This window comes from Arachis hypogaea, chromosome 19 (assembly GCF_003086295.3).
Source record: "Arachis hypogaea cultivar Tifrunner chromosome 19, arahy.Tifrunner.gnm2.J5K5, whole genome shotgun sequence".
In the NCBI taxonomy this organism is placed as follows: domain Eukaryota; kingdom Viridiplantae; phylum Streptophyta; class Magnoliopsida; order Fabales; family Fabaceae; genus Arachis; species Arachis hypogaea.
This window is the reverse complement of record NC_092054.1, coordinates 141,794,066-141,814,164: the sequence shown is the minus strand read 5'-3', so window position 1 is coordinate 141,814,164 and position 20,099 is coordinate 141,794,066. Positions and strand designations below refer to the sequence as shown.

The 20,099-nt window shown below is 33.6% G+C and overlaps 1 protein-coding gene and 2 long non-coding RNA genes across 3 annotated transcripts; all 3 read right to left on the bottom strand.

Moving 5' to 3' along the window:
• Nucleotides 1–1,655: 1,655 nt before the first annotated feature.
• LOC140182381 (uncharacterized) lies at nucleotides 1,656–7,113 on the bottom strand. Its single transcript, XM_072228565.1, has 12 exons — nucleotides 7,017–7,113; nucleotides 6,847–6,917; nucleotides 6,696–6,723; nucleotides 6,170–6,582; nucleotides 5,922–6,028; nucleotides 3,979–4,523; nucleotides 3,785–3,895; nucleotides 3,214–3,692; nucleotides 2,867–3,166; nucleotides 2,476–2,539; nucleotides 1,896–2,362; nucleotides 1,656–1,829 (listed from the first exon to the last, which is right to left on the bottom strand). The coding sequence occupies exons 1-12, from the start codon at nucleotides 7,111–7,113 to the stop codon at nucleotides 1,656–1,658; spliced, it is 2,856 nt and encodes a 951-aa protein (XP_072084666.1).
• A 286-nt stretch (nucleotides 7,114–7,399) lies between these two features.
• Nucleotides 7,400–9,309, bottom strand: LOC112779463 (uncharacterized). The gene is made up of 3 exons (XR_003190718.2): nucleotides 9,215–9,309; nucleotides 9,007–9,135; nucleotides 7,400–7,488 (listed from the first exon to the last, which is right to left on the bottom strand). It is a non-coding gene; the product is annotated as an uncharacterized lncRNA (long non-coding RNA).
• Nucleotides 9,310–14,444: 5,135 nt separating this feature from the next.
• LOC112779346 (uncharacterized) lies at nucleotides 14,445–17,608 on the bottom strand. Its single transcript, XR_003190664.2, has 4 exons — nucleotides 16,765–17,608; nucleotides 16,416–16,515; nucleotides 16,208–16,336; nucleotides 14,445–14,690 (listed from the first exon to the last, which is right to left on the bottom strand). It is a non-coding gene; the product is annotated as an uncharacterized lncRNA (long non-coding RNA).
• Between the last annotated feature and the right edge of the window lie 2,491 nt (nucleotides 17,609–20,099).

The window sequence follows — 20,099 nt, the reverse complement described above, 5'->3', positions numbered from 1 at the left end:
ATAATATTGGGAGTAATTGTGCCAATTGTGATTTGGTTTAATTAATTGTAAATTCTTATTTTTCAAATTTTAAAATTTGAAATTAAAAATAATTAATTTATAATTTGATTTATGATTTTAATTTTTTTTCTACTTTATTATACACATTATTTAGTATTCTCATGGTCTCCCTATACTTTTCTTTAATCTAATAATAATAAAATTTGTGTCTAAATAAAACATTTTTTTATTGTTTCAGAACATTTTTTAATTTTTTGACATGTTAGTTTGTGTTTGGTAATTGGTAAGAGTAGCATGATATTTCTTTTGTGTATATAACAACGATTTTTTTTTTTATGTCCTCGGTCTTTTAATTATTTATTTTTAACTCTTTCTTATTTTTTGTATTACATGACTTAAGTATAGTCATTAATTAATTAATAATAAAAATTAGTCATAAATAAATGATATTGTTTCTTGAATAAGTTTTTTTTTTAAAAATAAAAAAATTAGGATACTTTTGATTTTAAGTTAAAACAAATGTGAAAATAATAACCTTTTGAATTAATAACTAGGAAAGGACCCATGCTACGCACGAAAAGAAATCAACAAAAGAAGCTGAAGAAGAAAACAATATAGAGGGATGCGAATTATTTTACAACATCAAATATAGCACTTTTCACTAAAATCGTTGCATGAAGCAACCAGAATATGATATACCATTCAAGTTACATTGTTAACAACTTCCCTAAATACAAACTACCCCTAGGCATGGAACCATTGTTCTGAATTAGAACTCTAAGACATTTCTTTGATTTTACTCTAAATAGAGCAACATAGAGTTGGCAGTGAGTAAATACGGATTTTGGTAATACAACCCAACCACGCCCAGTGTTTGACCCTATGACTTGTTTATGGTCATTGCAAAATATACAATTAACAGAAACTGCCTCCTTTGGAATCTAAAAGGCAGAATGTCATACTGTCATTGTTTGGTATCATGTTCATGCGTGGAATAAGCACAACTCTACCTTCTTTGTCTCCAGTCAATACAATGCACTCAATTACATGATTACCTAAACGACATACCTGCAAGCTGGTACCACTACACAAACCATTGGATTAGTCAATATTCCTTAGCAACATGACTGGTACACCTTCTTTTAGGCATATTTGTGATTAGGTAATCCTAAACAATTAATAGCGTTCAACACCTTAGGTGAAAAGGTGTCTAACTGAGACTCCATGTTACCTTCTTCAACACACAAAGAGTCAGAACTAAGATAAACCCTTTGATTGCCAGGTAAAAGACTCATTATACTGTTATTCACCTCGTTAACAACTTCTAGAGTGGGAGCAAGAATCGATCGTTCCTTGAAATAATCTGTGTTAGTCAAGTTATATATCAACATGGAATAGACAAACTGTATCAACTCTTCAAAACCAGTGTCAGTATCACCAATGAGAATCTCATCCGAGATCAAAACTTCAGACTCACCATCTATAGAATCACCAGCCAATCCATCTCCAATATGAATAAGCCAATTAGCAAAATCCATAATTTCGCAATTGTCTTGAGAACATGATGAAGAAGATAAACGCAGATTCCTGTTTAGCTTTACTACATTACAATAATCTCATAGATATGATGAATTAATAGAAGACTGCACAATATCCTATCGTGATCCCATAGGTATGACTGGAAGGATCTGCCTAAAGTCACCACCTAGGACAATAACCTTTCTTCCAAATGGCATGTCAGGTTTGTAGGATTTCTCAAATCTAAGAATATCCTTCAATGACTTGTTTAAAGCCTTGTAACAGTGTTTGTTAAGCATCGAAGCTTCATCCTATATAATCAAATTGGCTCTAACAAAAAGCCTAGCAAGGGAAGAACCTTGCTTAATGTTACAAACCAAATCCTCATTTATGTTTAGTGGAATCTTGAATCTAGAATGAGCAGTACGTCCATTAGGGAGTAATAGTGAAGCAATACCACTTGATGCAACATTTAGCACAATTTTGCCGTTACACCTTAATGATGCAGATAACGTGCGATAAAGGAAAGTCTTCCCAGTACCACCGTAACCATAAACAAAGTAAAATCCACCAAGGTCCATGGAGACAGCATTCAATATCCAATCATATGCATTCCTCTGTTCGTGAGTCATAGATTTCAAAGAATCCTTAAACTCCTCATGTAGAAATTCCCTATCAAAATTCATCTCATCCATTAAGAATCGATCAACAACACCATCAATGTTTTGCATATCGGGATACGACAGTGTAGAGAATTCTCTAAGAGATCTTCCATTTTCTTGTAGTCTTTCCTCAATCTTAACCAATGTCAAATTCAATATTTGCTCATCTGATAATTGTAGCTCTAAGAACAACAAATAAAACAACTAAGTAATGGACGTTACTTAAAATGAAATAAGAAATGCAAGAGCATAAAAATAATTATGCACTTTTTAGTGAGAGAAATATGACAACAACCTTCACAGCGGTGATTTCTTCTATGAATATATAGGATGTCTTCAGATAATTGCTGGTAACATGACTGCCAAACAAATTCAGAACGAGAAATGTTATTTGATAGAAGAAGAATAACAAAGAGGTCACGAATATAAGATCCTGATGCCCATGAACTTGCTTCCAATATAGCATTAACAATTTCCTTGTCATCTTAGAGAATTCCTAGTGCATAACATGCTTCCTTGAATGTATTATAGACAACATCATGAACATTTCTAAGGTTAACAAAACTCGTGCATCCTTTCTGTATGTTAAGCAAAAGTCTCAAGTAATAATCTTCTCCATTTCCCCGCGGGACGTGAGTCAATCGACCAATAGAAAAGCCTTAATTTCGTGGCACCCACATACAAACATCATCCTTCCATACAAACTTGTTAGGGAACTCACTATAAGTCAACGACCTGAAGAAAGGATATAAACTATTAGCAAGGAACCATGCTAATAATTTTGTCAACTTGCCATCTACTCGATTGAGAACATCTTGAATATTGTCATTATCTCTAAAGATAACAGCATGCTCTTCAGGAAGGCGAAAGGGTAACTTAATAACTACAGGTTCCTTTATCTGAATATCATAACCAAATATCCTCCAATCTACCTCACATGATGATATATAACGGCAATCATAATAATTTTGTATCTTATCCACAACCTGTCCAGTCAATGGTCAGCAGAAGACTGATAGAAAGAAGCAGTTACTCGATCATTACCCTTGTGCATATATTTAAATAAATACTTGATGGCAGAAGTTTGGCATGTTTGCTCAACATTTATATAACAGCCATATGTCAACAATAAATACAGATTGTATGGAACAATAAAGGAATTATCAATGGTAACATTCCTCTTAGTTATCGTGCGACCATTGTCTGGTCTCTTGTACTTTGGAAATCTAGCTTCATCAATAACAGTACGTGACCTAAATTTCTTAGGAAAATATTTTGAACAATGACCATCTACCATGCACGGACTATTTTTGTTATGTCGACCACAAGGCCCATGAACCATGAATCTCTCTACGGCAGCATATAACCTTGGTCTATGGAGCCTATCAGGTATCTCAGCAGAAATAAACCTGTCAATATCTGATGGAGACTTTGGCTTGTTTGTTGGATGCATGAATAACAATATGTGTGCATGAGGTAATCCCCTATTCTGAAATTCAACAGTGCAAACATCTACAGAAATATGAAAAATATATTACAGATTCAAGAAGCATGAATATTACCCAATGAATAACCAAAACATATAAAAGATAAAATATACTTACATCCAACAATTTTTCCAAAAGGAATGCCACTTTTAAATTCGCTGATTAGATTATTAAGCTTGATTTTGAATGTCCTTGAAACAACATCAGGACGATCTTGAGGTGATAATCCTGTCCCACAAAGCAATATCTTGACCTCATCCCATTCAAGATTGCTAGTAATTGTTATAAAAAAGTTAGGATATCCGGCATACTTGCAAATAGCAAATGCATCAGCTTACCAAATGCATCAGAATTGCTAGTAATTGTTATAATACGCTGGTCAGTTGCAACAGCATCAGCTTGTCCACTTACCAAAGACTCATGAAGGACTTTATACCTTTCAACACTTAACTTTGGTTGGTTAAATCTTATAAAGTTCAATCGTTCGGCCTCAACCATCGTATATGCATCCACCAAGAATTGTTGAAACAGTCTACTAGAATGCAACAAAATAGGAGAACCGGGAAACCGCATTTGTAGCCGATATGAAAAAAACTCCCTCATGCTGATAATTTTTCTCTTCTTCGAACCATTAGTATTATATTGATTGGAAGTTTCAATTCCAATTCTGTATCCTTCTTCCGCATACGAAAACAGTAAAGGATACTGCAATGCAAGGTACTGCGAATGAAAAACATCAATTCTTTTAAGCTGGCTAGAGCGTGACTCAATTATTATATCCCTATCCAAACAGGACTCATCAATATCACCAATGACTATTACCGCAACCTCAGATGCAGTTGGCAGATTATAACGCCTGCCATCAGTATTGGTGCAGAATTTATAACCACAAACTAACTGGCAAGTGCACCGGGTCGTACCAAGTAATACCTCAGGTGAGTGAGGGTCGATCCCACGAGGATTGATGGATCAGGCAACAATGGTTGAGTGATTAACTTAGTCAGACAAACAGAAAAGAGTGTTTTGGTTTTCAAAAGAATTAAGCAGTAATTTAGAAATTAAAACAGCAAGCAGTAAATTGATGAGAATAATATATGGAAAAACAGTTAAGGCTTCAAAGTTATCTATTTTCCAGATTGACTTTTCTTTTTAATTTATTTTAATCATGCAAGATTTAATTCATGGCAAACTATATGTGACTAGACCCTAATTCCTTAGACCTTTCTAGTCTCCTCTAATTTTCATCAACCGCCAATTCCTTGGTCAATTAATTCCAATTAGGGGGTGAAGTTTTATTCTAGTTATTATGCCACAAAAATCCTAATTATCCAAATATAAGAGGATTATATGTCACGTATCCCGTTATGTCCAGATAATTAGAATTTAGGAGAAGTTGTTTTCAAGCTGTTGTTCAAGTAAAGAGCTTTTCCAAGTCATACAAGAACTCAATTAGAAGGAGGGTTATACTTCCGTTCCACCCAAATTCATAAGATAAAGAACGAAAATAATTCTTAAATTATAAATCAGTATATGAATTAAAATAGAAAAACAATATAATCAATCCATACAAATAGACAGAGCTCCTAACCTTAACAGTGGAGGTTTAGTTGCTCATGGAAAAGAGTGAAAACTAGGATTCTGGTAAACTGTAAATTGGGCTGAGGTGGAATGGAATCATTGGAAGAGAAGTTTCTTTTCTCTTTTATATCTAATCTTAATTAATTTAAAGTCTATTTTTCTAAAACTAATATAATATCTTTTCCTATTTATAAAAATTAAAGTTTAAATCAGAATTAATTTTAGCAATCAGCGTTTTCTGCGTTTTCTGCAAGTGGCGCATGTCACGCGTACGCGTCAGTCACGCGTACGCGTCGATCGTCTTCTTCGCGTGTCACACGTACGCGTCAGGTACGCGCACGCGTCGCTCCTCGCTGGTCATCTCCTTTAATTCTTGTGCTCCTTCCATTTGTGCAAGCTTCCTCTCCATCCTCTAAGCTATTCCTGTCCTATATGACCTTCTTCTCTTTTTCTGCAGAAACTCTATCAAATCCAACCAAATGCTACCTAAAATAAACAGAATTGCACAAGACTCAAAGTAGCATCCATAGTGGCTGAAAGATAATTAATTCTTGATTAAACTCAATCAAATTAAATGCAAATTCACTAGGAAAAGATAGGAAAGATGCTCACGCATCAAGTATCTCTTCTCCTAATCAACTTTATTCTTATGTCAGGGGAATTGCATTCTTTAAACCGTTCTCGAGCATATCGAAATGTACTGGCCAAGGGATTGTGGAGATCAAGCATACTCTTTCGCTCAGCAACAATGACCCTTTCAAGACCATTGCTAGAATTAGATTGCTTGTTTAAAAAATATTTCAACAAAGATAAAAAATTAACAACGAACCAAAACAAAAATGTTTGTGGCGTAAGCCTCCAAATTTTAATTTAAAATAAAATGAAAAAGCAAACTTACCGAACAACATTAATTCAATTTTCTACTTCATTATCTGTATCATAAATATATAGCTGTGCAAACTTTGGGCTATTATTCACTGAAGGGAGTAAACTCCCGACGCAATGGTTATTCTGACCACTTAGTAAGAGTGTAAGTGGTGCAGTTCCATTATTTATGTTGTTGTTTATTCTACCAACCATAGATGTGAACGAAAACATAGAGTTAAATAATCGAATGTTCTTCTTAAAGTATCGTGACATGTCATCATCCTTAAAGTGAAAATCTTGTAAAATCTTAGGTGCTAACTTTAGAACAGGCAATTCAACATTTCCATCCATACAACACAGACCAAAATACGGTCTAGCATGGCCATTAGTCCTACTAAGCCTCTCTTTATCCCACATATTGGTATTGCAAAATACACATGTATAAATAGGATCACTAGTATCCCAGTATTCTATACCAACATAGAATAGAAATTTCACAAAAAAAAAATACAAATTAATACAAAAAAAATGTAATACGTGCCACGCATAACTGTTAAAAAATTCTAAGGGTTAATCTTCATACCTTCCTCATGCACGGCAACAACATCATGCTCAAAATGTTGGTAAAAATGATTTGTCAAATAAATAGGTAGATAGATTAAACTATATAAGAACAAAATTAAATTGAAACATATAATACAATAATAAATGCCACTAATGAAACCATCACTTACCATTGACACTATCTCTTCTGATTCTGTGGCGAAATCCTCATCTAAGGCAATATCATCATAACCATCAATTACTGCATATGAAAAAAAAAAGAATTTTCACTAATATGTAAAATGTCCAAAAAGAAATACCATATATGTAAATAAAAAAATAAAGAAAAACAATGTATAACCTTCATATTCTTCACCGTTAGAATATTCTTGAATAGAAGAAATATCCACTGAATTAGATGATGAATGATGAATATTTAATTGAAATTCATTAAACATGTTGTGTAACACCCTCACTACCAGAATGTCACGCTTCCGGCTGCGCCACTCTGATAGCAAGAAGTATTACGACTACTTTATATACTAAATATTAAAATAGGAGCCTGTGACTCGAAACCGTATCGCTGATTTCTTTGAAAACCGGAAATAAATACTTCATCTTAAGAAAAGCACATGCAGGCATAGATTCATAGACTATACTCCTTACATAATATCTCATAATATAATACACATAGAAAACATACCACTCCTATCCCTCTTACAAAACTTGAAATAACAAAGGTGAGGGAAGAAAATAATCTAATTAATACAACGTATAAATCAAACCCAGCATTACTCTTCATAATGCATCATCCGATTCCTGAAACGATAAAGCTGTAGGGGGGTGAGAACCTAACCACATGGTCTCACCACGGAGTTTCAAAGTTGTCATAAGAAGATATTTAATAAGAAAACTATTTTTAAGCTCAGTGATTATCATTGCCTTATGAATCTTTTAAAAAACCAATAGATAATTGTTCAAAACCTTTTTCAAAGAAATGATGTTTAATCTTTCAGAAATCCAAACATTTCCTTTCTTATAAGAAAAACCCATTCAGAAACCCAACCACGCAATCAAACAACACAATCATTCAGTACCAAAGTTCATTCTGAAATGTAGCACGCCAGGACAAACACAAGCAAGACAGACAAGGAAAACACAGGTTTAGGTAGCAGTTACAGCAAGTAGTTCAAGTAGCAGTTAAGAACAGTTTAGCAATTAGGCAAACCAAAACAAGATCAAACCCAAGCAAAGCATACAAATGCATATGATGCATGCCTGTCCTATGGCTGATGAGGCTCATCTGTCGGTTATCCAGCCAACCCGACAAGTCTGAATTGTCCTTAGACTGTCCCCCGACGTGCATCCCCAAGAGTCTATGCATAGCTTTTTCTCAAATAATCAATATTGCTCAATGGGGGTAACATTCCCGGGAATTTATATAGTGCCCGGTCACACTTACGTCGTAGGGTCAACAGAGTATCGAGTTTTCAACCTGGTACACGTGGTGGCAAGCCACGGCACTTAATCCAGGGAACCTCGTATCTCAGATATTTCAAATTCATAAGCCATATAAATAATTCAAAGATCATATTTCAACATTCTCAACATCATAATCATTCGTCAATCCAAATCTCATTTCCAAATTCATTCAAAAACCATATTTCAAGGAAAATCCTCATCAATCCTCATCATCCTTCTTTCCATCCCGTTCATTATAAATCTCAAAACATATAATGTTTAAAAACAAATCTTTTTAAATAGTTACTTCAAATGAAACTTCCAATCTTATAAAATTTTGACAGCATCTCCTCTAAAACTCGGACTTTGCCACCCTTTCTGGGTCCCAACAAAACCATTTCTCAAACTCCTTTCAACTCAATTTCAAAATCAGAACAATTTTAATATCTCAAACCATTTTCAATTTAAATTCATTTTTCTACAAATCAAGCTCATTTCCAACATTATAACCCTTTCCAGATTCCAATTCATTTCCAACAAAGTCAACTAACATTTTCTCAAACACTTTTCATCATTTTCAAACCCAAGTCATTCACAAATCTCAAATCGTTTTCCGAAGTCAAACTAATTCTAACATCAAATCCTTTTTCAATTCTCAAATTATACTTAATAAACATTCGAATCAGAATTTCAAATTAATCTTTTATTCACTATCTCAATATCAACTCAATATCCAGAACTAGCCACAGACAAGTAAGCAATCACATTCATTCAAGGCAGTTCAGTTCAACCCATAAGACTCCATAATCACCAAAAATATTTACTTGCCTAAATATCAATTTATAACAACTCTTAAAAAGAAAAATGAGTTTTAATAAAAACGCCCCTACCTCGCAAAACCACTAACCAAACGCGTTGGAGAATTCCTTTTTCCTCATTCCGAAATCGAACAGCATTGACTCCGACTATTTCCCGCAGCCGTATAGCCCAAAAAGCACCCTTCACAACAAAACTCGACCCTGAGACATTAAAGTCGCGTAAAACTCAGAAACATATAATTGAATACTAACGCGAGGGTTTCAAGACAGAAACACTTACTGTACTAAGAGAATGAAACAACGGCAGTGGCATTAGCTACACTGAAAACTCTCCGCAACAACACCATCAAACACGACTCTATAGTTACAATGGTTTAACCCTGAAACGTGAATACCCAAAACCCTCAACAAGCATATAACAACACTAACAATAAGGATTTTAGTTAGGAATTCACTACAGTTATGGAAAAACAGAAGGATGGGGCGGCATCACCCATAACTCTAGTAGCAGCAACAGCAACTTTGGGAGGAAATTCAATAGAAGTTGAAGCAAATGCAAGGATAAAATAGAACACATCATCAAAGGAGCAATAATCAGAATGTTGGTTGTAGAACAAAACTAATCTTACCAAAAGAATTACGGGAAGGGAGCAGCATTAATCAGGACAAGAGCAACGTCAATTCCAATGATACTCCAGTAACAGCGACATTAGTAATCCTCACAGCGATAATCAAGGTTGCAACAAAATAGAGAGTTCAAATTCAATGGAATCGGAAATGGAAATGAATTCAATGGAATTGGAAATAGAGATAGCTTACAATAAAATAATGAAGCAGCAACAACAGGGTTTTCGAGCAGCCCCAGTGGCCACTTTTAGTGACGACGACAGCAGTTAGAACAACGGTGGCAATAGCAAGAATTTGGCGGTGGCGGCTCTGACAACGACAACAAGGTGCGGCGGTGACTGCATAACCAAGCAGACCTAGGCTTTAGTGGCGGATTCCGGTGGCGGCGGCGGCGTTCTCCGGCGGTAAAGGTGTGGCCAGAAGCTTCAGAGGCGGTGGATCTGACAAGGATGACGACGACGACAAGGCTCGGGCTAGGCGGGCCGGCGGCGACGGGTCAGACACGCGTCTCCTCTCCTTGCGGTTCTGGCGGTGGTGACGGCTTGGTGACGACGAAAGCTACTTCCACCTCGCGCTCAGCCATCTCAACGGCGACTGGGCAAGGCGCGGCGACGGCGGCGGTCTTCACGCCTGCAACCGTGACGACGATGGTGACACTCCTCTCTCTCCTGAGCTCTCTCTCTCTCTCTCTCTCTCTCTCTCTCTCTCTCTCTCTCTCTCTCTCTCTCTCTCTCTCTTCGCGGCTTCGATTCCTTCGGCGACGCGACGGCGGCAACCGTGGGCTCCTCGCCGACGCTGTTCCTCCCCCACTCTCCTCTTCTTCTCCCTGTCCGCTTCTCTTTCTCTCTTCTTCACCCCCTTTCCCTTCCTTTCTTGTTTCGCCGTTCCTTATTTTCCTTTCTGAAAGGTGTGTGTGTTTAGATTAGGTTAGGTTTAGGAATTGTATAATTAGGGTAAAATTAGGTTTAGATAGAATTAGGATTAGGTTAGATATTTTTATTAAAATTTTAGGTATAGTAATGTAATTTTATAAAATAAATAAAAGGTAGGATAATAATAAGAATCAAATTAAATATAAAGTATTTATCTTTAAAAATATCTTCTAATTAATAATCTTTAAATAATTTTCGGTTAAATACCAATTTAGTGAAAATTAGAGATAAGTAAATTAATCCTCCTTTGTTTATAAAATAAGGTTAAAATCTACATATTAAAATTAAGGCATATGAATTGCTCATTATTTTTCAATTATGAAAATTCTAAGTAATAAATAAGAGTTTATTCAATTTTTATATAAAAATATCTAAACTGTAGTCTTAAATAAATATAATACATCATAATAATTTATTAATAACTTTTAAAAATTTATGGATCTTACATCCTACCCCACTTATAAAAATTTTCGTCCTTGAAAATTAAAGTAATATATAAGGTAATATATAATCTTTGCACTCTACTTTTTAAACACTTTATAGAAAAGTATGAAATCTTATTATGCATATATAATTGTTCAAAACTTTACAAAAGTTTGGAGGAACAAAATAGGGTGCAACTTAAGATAGGTGTTCACAAAACAAAACAGTAGCTAGTGTGGCAAAAAGGGCCACAAAACAGGCTGGTATAAAACAACGGGTATAACGCTCGCTCACAGATCTCTTACCCATTTCAAAACTTCAGTTCCCCAATTCCATCAATCATTTCACAACTCCATAACCCGTCACAATCCTAACATCCGCAAACTTTTACGAGATACAAACTGCTATACTCCTCATAACGTTGCATACTTACCAATCCATCTTTCATGTTTATAAACAGCATTTTTAAAGTTTCATTTGCTACCCTTAAAAGTTATACATGATTCTAAGGCAATTCTCGAGTTTATTCAAAAGAATACAAGACATTGGAAAAAGACAAGCGACAAAATCCACCAGGGTTTGAAAGGATTGTTGAAATCACAAGTAATCAGGAATGCATAAGAAATGAAGAGTGTCAGACAGAAAATTAGTTTGGTAATCTCAAGAGTGATTCCCGAATTAACAAAACCCGATAGGAATAACAAATGAAAAAGTAATGCAGTAGTTTGAAGCAAAATTAAGTCGAGTCAAAAAAATTTGAGATTTATAGAAAAAGAATGTCTAAGATCAAAGACAAAGTTCATAAGTCGCGAGTAGAATTAAGAATATCTTCAAATGAATTATTCACAGAGAATGAAAAATATTTTAAAAACTATTTCACATTTTTAAAGGGAAGGTGCGCATCAAACACTTTGTAAAAGAAATAACAAAAGTATATTTGTGGCTTTACGTTAATACAATTCCATGTTGAAATAGGTTATGTAGAGTTTTAAAACAAAATAAATACCGATTTGGCTAAGAACAAAAATATTCCTTCAAATATTTGAGAAAAATAATTAGGTGCACCACTTAACCAAAAGTAGGTATAAAGCTCGGAAGGAAATCAAATTGCCTTTTGTTAAAATAATTCACACAAAATAGGTGAGGTTTGAAAAGAAAAAGTCAATTGGGTTAAGGCCAAAATAATTTTCCGAAAGTCTTAATTGATATTTAGGTATTTAGTCAAATAAATGTATATAGTGAAATCGTGCAAGGTTATAAAAAAAATCAAACGTTTGTTTAAAAATTCTCAAAGTTTATATTCAATCAAGCGTGTATAAAAATTATAGCAAATATGGAAGAGGAAGAAGTGAAACTTTATTTAGAAAAGAATTCCGAAGTAAAAATTTGCTTATAAGTCGATTTCAAAACTTTATTTAAAACAGTGCATGCCAATTCCAAAATAACTTTGTCAATTTAAAGAATAACTATGGATGTAATTCAAGCGAGAAAAATTGATTTAACTTTCTTAAGAGGAGAATCCAAAACTTGTTTTAAAAGTTCATATCAAAACGAAATTGCCATCACATAAAGAATATTCAAGAATATTAAGATGTATTTAAAAAGAAATCAAACCAGATCTTAAATCAAGGGAGTTCAAACAAGATCAACTAGGCATAAAACATCGAACAAGCTTTCAATCGAGCTACTGAAAACTTAAACTTTCTCTTCTATCAGTCATTCCCTAAAAAGCTAACACATCAGTTTTCACCTTTAAAGACCACGTGTGACACTGAGATAAATACAAGTACGTTCAAAGAGATACAATTCGCAGGAAGAGAAGAATAAGCGACAAAATTATGTTTCTCATAAATTTGGAAGGAGGTGTAAGATTGCAACTAAGCAATGATGTACAGGCACGAGAAAACGTTTTGGAAAGAGTCATTTCGCATCATGACAAGAAATATTTAATTTAGGAACTCTAAGAGGTACAAGAGAAGGGTAGTAGTAAATTAGATCAAAATAAACTAAAACCAAATCAGAGGAGTACAAGGTTCATAAAAATATGAAGGAATGATTGAAATGACCAACAAATAAGAATGGTTAAAAGTCATAAAGTATGTCGGAAGGGAGAATCAAAATGCAAATGAAAAATAATTTTTATTTCAAAGAACTCAAATAGGAACTATAGAAAAGAGGGTAATTGCTTTACAAAATTCAAGAGAATCATTAAAACGTAAATATTGTGTCATGTTAAAACAAATTCAAGTCGAACTAAATTATGCAAAATTTGTGAAAATGAAAATCAGTTAGACTAAGGATGAAATGTTTTCTCGACAACCTTGAAAGGTACTTTACATAATCAATTAAGAATTTACATAAAAACAAAGCGAGGTTGTTAGGAAATCAAATTATTTTGTTTTTTTTTTTTTTGCCAAAACTATTTCTAAGGTAAAGACAAAATATGTGAAATTTGAAAGATAGAGTCTAATTGGACTAAGAACCAAAAATAATTCTTTAAAAATCTCAAAAGGTACTCAAGCATTTAATCAATTAGGAATATATAGAGAAATTACGGTAAAATTGAAAGAAATTTCAAATTCTGTTTGAAAAAGAAAATTTGAGGTATAGTTTCAAAAATACATATAAATAAAGACATGTCAAATTCAAAATACCTTTATCAAAATTTAAAAAATGATTATAGGTAAAAGATTGAGTTGAAATTTCTTCTTAAAAAAAATCGAAAATCTCTTTTAAAAAAAAATTAAAACTAAAATTCCAAGTTTTTTTTTTTAAATCATAATCTCATAAAGATATTTAAGAAGATTGAGAGATGTAAGGAAGGAAACTCACTCACATTTTGAGAAAGAAATTTAAATCAAAGAACTTGAACAGAATTCACAAGACATGACAAAAAACAAATCCTCCAAAGAATTTAAGTAAACATAGACAGTTAGGATTAAATGAGAATGCATTTCAACAAGAGATAAGGTTGAAAAATAATCAAATACTTTTCAAAAAGAAATCTCAAGTAAAGATTTTCAAGGCACACTATGGAAGAACATGTTACAAGTCATCAATAGAATTTTTAAAACACATAAAAGAATATCCTCGAGAATTAACTGCAAACGTTCCCAAGCCGGGCGGTAAGCGTTATCTATTTCTTATTAATTCCAATTCGCCTATAATAACCTATTAACTTCCTGTTCACATAAGCCATCAACATTAAGTTGGCCAGACTTAACATCAACAGATATGCAACGGTAAGCTAACAGTATTAATTAATAGGCAGTCATGTGCATAAGATTCTAATTCTTGTTACTTGGACAAGACCTACAACATAACAGACACTTAGAGAATGCAATGAAGCATGGACAGTCCATCCCCAAGGCTCTAATTAGGATGAACTGCTCTGATACCATAATGTAACACCCTCACTACCAGAATGTCACGCTTCCGGCTGCGCCACTCTGATAGCAAGAAGTATTACGACTACTTTATATACTAAATATTAAAATAGGAGCCTGTGACTCGAAACCGTATCGCTGATTTCTTTGAAAACCGGAAATAAATACTTCATCTTAAGAAAAGCACATGCAGGCATAGATTCATAGACTATACTCCTTACATAATATCTCATAATATAATACACATAGAAAACATACAACTCCTATCCCTCTTACAAAACTTGAAATAACAAAGGTGAGGGAAGAAAATAATCTAATTAATACAACGTATAAATCAAACCCAGCATAACTCTTCATAATGCATCATCCGATTCCTGAAACGATAAAGCTGTAGGGGGTGAGAACCTAACCACATGGTCTCACCACGGAGTTTCAAAGTTGTCATAAGAAGATATTTAATAAGAAAACTGTTTTTAAGCTCAGTGATTATCATTGCCTTATGAATCTTTTAAAAAACCAATAGATAATTATTCAAAACCTTTTTCAAAGAAATGATGTTTAATCTTTCAGAAATCCAAACATTTCCTTTCTTATAAGAAAAACCCATTCAGAAACCCAACCACGCAATCAAACAACACAATCATTCAGTACCAAAGTTCATTCTGAAATGTAGCACGCCAGGACAAACACAAGCAAGACAGACAAGGAAAACACAGGTTTAGGTAGCAGTTACAGCAAGTAGTTCAAGTAGCAGTTAAGAACAGTTTAGCAATTAGGCAAACCAAAACAAGATCAAACCCAAGCAAAGCATACAAATGCATATGATGCATGCCTGTCCTATGGCTGATGAGGCTCATCTGTCGGTTATCCAGCCAACCCGACAAGTCTGAATTGTCCTTAGACTGTCCCCCGACGTGCATCCCCAAGAGTCTATGCATAGCTTTTTCTCAAATAATCAATATTGCTCAATGGGGGTAACATTCCCGGGAATTTATATAGTGCCCGGTCACACTTACGTCGTAGGGTCAACAGAGTATCGAGTTTTCAACCTGGTACACGTGGTGGCAAGCCACGGCACTTAATCCAGGGAACCTCGTATCTCAGATATTTCAAATTCATAAGCCATATAAATAATTCAAAGATCATATTTCAACATTCTCAACATCATAATAATTCGTCAATCCAAATCTCATTTCCAAATTCATTCAAAAACCATATTTCAAGGAAAATCCTCATCAATCCTCATCATCCTTCTTTCCATCCCGTTCATTATAAATCTCAAAACATATAATGTTTAAAAACAAATCTTTTTAAATAGTTACTTCAAATGAAACTTCCAATCTTATAAAATTTTGACAGCATCTCCTCTAAAACTCGGACTTTGCCACCCTTTCTGGGTCCCAACAAAACCATTTCTCAAACTCCTTTCAACTCAATTTCAAAATCAGAACAATTTTAATATCTCAAACTATTTTCAATTTAAATTCATTTTTCTACAAATCAAGCTCATTTCCAACATTATAACCCTTTCCAGATTCCAATTCATTTCCAACAAAGTCAACTAACATTTTCTCAAACACTTTTCATCATTTTCAAACCCAAGTCATTCACAAATCTCAAATCGTTTTCCGAAGTCAAACTAATTCTAACATCAAATCCTTTTTCAATTCTCAAATTATACTTAATAAACATTCGAATCAGAATTTCAAATTAATCTTTTATTCACTATCTCAATATCAACTCAATATCCAGAACTAGCCACAGACAAGTAAGCAATCACATTCATTCAAGGCAGTTCAGTTCAACCCATAAGACTCCATAATCACCAAAAATATTTACTTGCCTAAATATCAATTTATAACAACTCTTAAAAAGAAAAATGAGTTTTAATAAAAACGCCCCTACCTCGCAAAACCACTAACCAAACGCGTTGGAGAATTCCTTTTTCCTCATTCCGAAATCGAACAGCATTGACTCCGACTATTTCCCGCAGCCGTATAGCCCAAAAAGCACCCTTCACAACAAAACTCGACCCTGAGACATTAAAGTCGCGTAAAACTCAGAAACATATAATTGAATACTAACGCGAGGGTTTCAAGACAGAAACACTTACTGTACTAAGAGAATGAAACAACGGCAGTGGCATTAGCTACACTGAAAACTCTCCGCAACAACACCATCAAACACGACTCTATAGTTACAATGGTTTAACCCTGAAACGTGAATACCCAAAACCCTCAACAAGCATATAACAACACTAACAATAAGGATTTTAGTTAGGAATTCACTACAGTTATGGAAAAACAGAAGGATGGGGCGGCATCACCCATAACTCTAGTAGCAGCAACAGCAACTTTGGGAGGAAATTCAATAGAAGTTGAAGCAAATGCAAGGATAAAATAGAGCACATCATCAAAGGAGCAATAATCAGAATGTTGGTTGTAGAACAAAACTAATCTTACCAAAAGAATTACGGGAAGGGAGCAGCATTAATCAGGACAAGAGCAACGTCAATTCCAATGATACTCCAGTAACAGCGACATTAGTAATCCTCACAGCGATAATCAAGGTTGCAACAAAATAGAGAGTTCAAATTCAATGGAATCGGAAATGGAAATGAATTCAATGGAATTGGAAATAGAGATAGCTTACAATAAAATAATGAAGCAGCAACAACAGGGTTTTCGAGTAGCCCCAGTGGCCACTTTTAGTGACGACGACAGCAGTTAGAACAACGGTGGCAATAGCAAGAATTTGGCGGTGGCGGCTCTGACAACGACAACAAGGTGCGGCGGTGACTGCATAACCAAGCAGACCTAGGCTTTAGTGGCGGATTCCGGTGGCGGCGGCGGCGTTCTCCGGCGGTAAAGGTGTGGCCAGAAGCTTCAGAGGCGGTGGATCTGACAAGGATGACGACGACGACAAGGCTCGGGCTAGGCGGGCCGGCGGCGACGGGTCAGACACGCGTCTCCTCTCGTTGCGGTTCTGGCGGTGGTGACGGCTTGGTGACGACGAAAGCTACTTCCACCTCGCGCTCAGCCATCTCAACGGCGACTGGGCAAGGCGCGGCGACGGCGGCGGTCTTCACGCCTGCAACCGTGACGACGATGATGACACTCCTCTCTCTCCTGAGCTCTCTCTCTCTCTCTCTCTTCGCGGCTTCGATTCCTTCGGCGACGCGACGGCGGCAACCGTGGGCTCCTCGCCGACGCCGTTCCTCCCCCACTCTCCTCTTCTTCTCCCTGTCCGCTTCTCTTTCTCTCTTCTTCACCCCCTTTCCCTTCCTTTCTTGTTTCCCCGTTCCTTATTTTCCCTTTCTGAAAGGTGTGTGTGTTTAGATTAGGTTAGGTTTAGGAATTGTATAATTAGGGTAAAATTAGGTTTAGATAGAATTAGGATTAGGTTAGATATTTTTATTAAAATTTTAGGTATAGTAATGTAATTTTATAAAATAAATAAAAAGTAGGATAATAATAAGAATCAAATTAAATATAAAGTATTTATCTTTAAAAATATCTTCTAATTAATAATCTTTAAATAATTTTCGGTTAAATACCAATTTAGTAAAAATTAGAGATAAGTAAATTAATCCTCCTTTGTTTATAAAATAAGGTTAAAATCTACATATTAAAATTAAGGCATATGAATTGCTCATTATTTTTCAATTATGAAAATTCTAAGTAATAAATAAGAGTTTATTCAATTTTTATATAAAAATATCTAAACTGTAGTCTTAAATAAATATAATACATCATAATAATTTATTAATAACTTTTAAAAATTTATGGATCTTACATGTTGCTTGTACTACGCACAACAGAGTTCAAAGTTTCTCTCGAGGGGTTCAACGGACGCTTGTTCCTATTAAATTAAAGCATAAATAGAAACATGAATCATAAATCAATAGCGTTGTGAATGAAATGCAAGAAAAAAAAATACAAATTTAAAAAAGAACGTGGCAGTAAAAGCATAAAAGAACTAAGAAAAAAACAAACCAGATTTAATAAAAATACCTATAACATGGTTCTGCATTGGTTCCATAATTAAATTTAGAGGAAGATTTAAAACAACATATCTCTGAAACTGGATCACTGCTAGATGGTTTTGAAATAAGCTTCGTCTTTTCTCTATCATTAGAAACAACAATCTGGTCCAACATAGTATTCTCCTTTTCATGAACTTGAACATCAGATCTCTTGTTCGATAGATAAATTTGTTGAGCTAGCAAAATGTATACATGTAAAAAGGTAATAAAAATTAAATGCATTAAAAACTTGATCTAAAATAAAATGAGACCTTAATTAAAAATCACTTAAATGGAAGTTTAAAGAGGCTGACCATTAGATATATCAGATAGTGGTGTTCTATAGTATTGATCAGAAACCACAAGACCATGAGATGTTGTTGCATTTTGAAAATTTGAACTTGATGCATTGGCACATACATTACTCATTTGTAGAATATTTTCATTTTGGGACATTATAGATCCATTTCTATTGACAGAAGGTCTCTTGAATGGTAACATACCTCTATCTAAAACTTCTATACATTAAAAAAATAGCATTCAATGGATATATTATTTGGACAATATATAAAATATCAAATTACTATGCAGTTTTGTGATACATTTCATACGATGTAGATTATATAACCTTGAAATACCACATTTGAACTCCTCTTCTACCTTCTTATAAGAATTCTATTTGCCTTTGCAACCTTTGGTGATATCTGGTAATCTCCTTCTTCCATTCCTAATGAGATTGAATGTAGATTTATGCATGAAGAAGTAAATTAATACAGATAACTCTTATGAATTATAAATTTAACTAGCTTCAACATTATATATCAATATAGTTGGGAAAGTTAAGCAGGAAGACAACTAAAGAAGATGATAAATTGAAAATCTTAAAATCAACAACAATCATAAGATACGTGAATAAAAGAAAAATACACATGTTATTGGACTATAGAGCTAAAAAAAAGAGATATATGGTGTATCATTTCATTAAAATAAGAAGTAAAATAACACCAATATGAGGACGTTGCATCGGCCTAAGCAACAGAGTATTTGCTAATGAAGTTAAATTAAATAAGAGCAAATAAAACTCTTTTTTCTCATGGCTATGCTTTATAAATAAATATTTTTTAATATTATTGTTAATATTCTTTGTTAAATTTTTTTTATCAATTTTTATTTATTTTTCTTGTTAACAGTATGAATATTTTTTTAGAGTCTTTTTTTTATGTCCACTGATGTATATTATTGTATTATTTTAATATAATTTTTAGTACTCATTATTCATATAATTTTTTTAGTCATTTTTATTAATACATATTTTTTTATATATAGAACCTTATTTTTTATTTGACTTTGTATATTTTTTACTGTGTTATTAAATTAGTATATATTTTATTTACTATTGTTAATTTTTATAATATAAATTCTATTAAAAAGATATAATTAAATACAAAAAGAGTACTAAAGAAGAGTACTAAAAAATTATAACCGAAAGATTACTAAATTTTAATACATAAATTTAAATTCTTTTCAAAAGAAATTATAATCAAATAGTGTTAAAATAATATAGTTTTGAATGATATAAATACACTACAAGAAAAATATGTTTTAGCGACAAATTTTTAGTGGCAATAATATAATAGTCACTAATTCTTTAATTTAAGTTATGTTTTTACGGCAATTATATATTTGCCATTGTTACTATATATTATAATGGAAATTGTCATAATTGCCACTACTAAATATATAAAAAAAAAAAGCTTTTTTTAATGAAAAATT

Excerpts from the sequence above, each read along its gene's own strand:
- LOC140182381 (XM_072228565.1), bottom strand. The coding sequence starts at position 7,113 with ATGTTTAATGAATTTCAATTAAATATTCATCATTCATCATCTAATTCA. Across the intron at positions 6,724-6,846 it reads CAGAAGAGATAGTGTCAATG|CATGATGTTGTTGCCGTGCA; the intron begins GTAAGTGATGGT and ends CAACATTTTGAG. Across the intron at positions 3,693-3,784 it reads TTTTGGAAAAATTGTTGGAT|ATGTTTGCACTGTTGAATTT; the intron begins GTAAGTATATTT and ends ATATTTCTGTAG.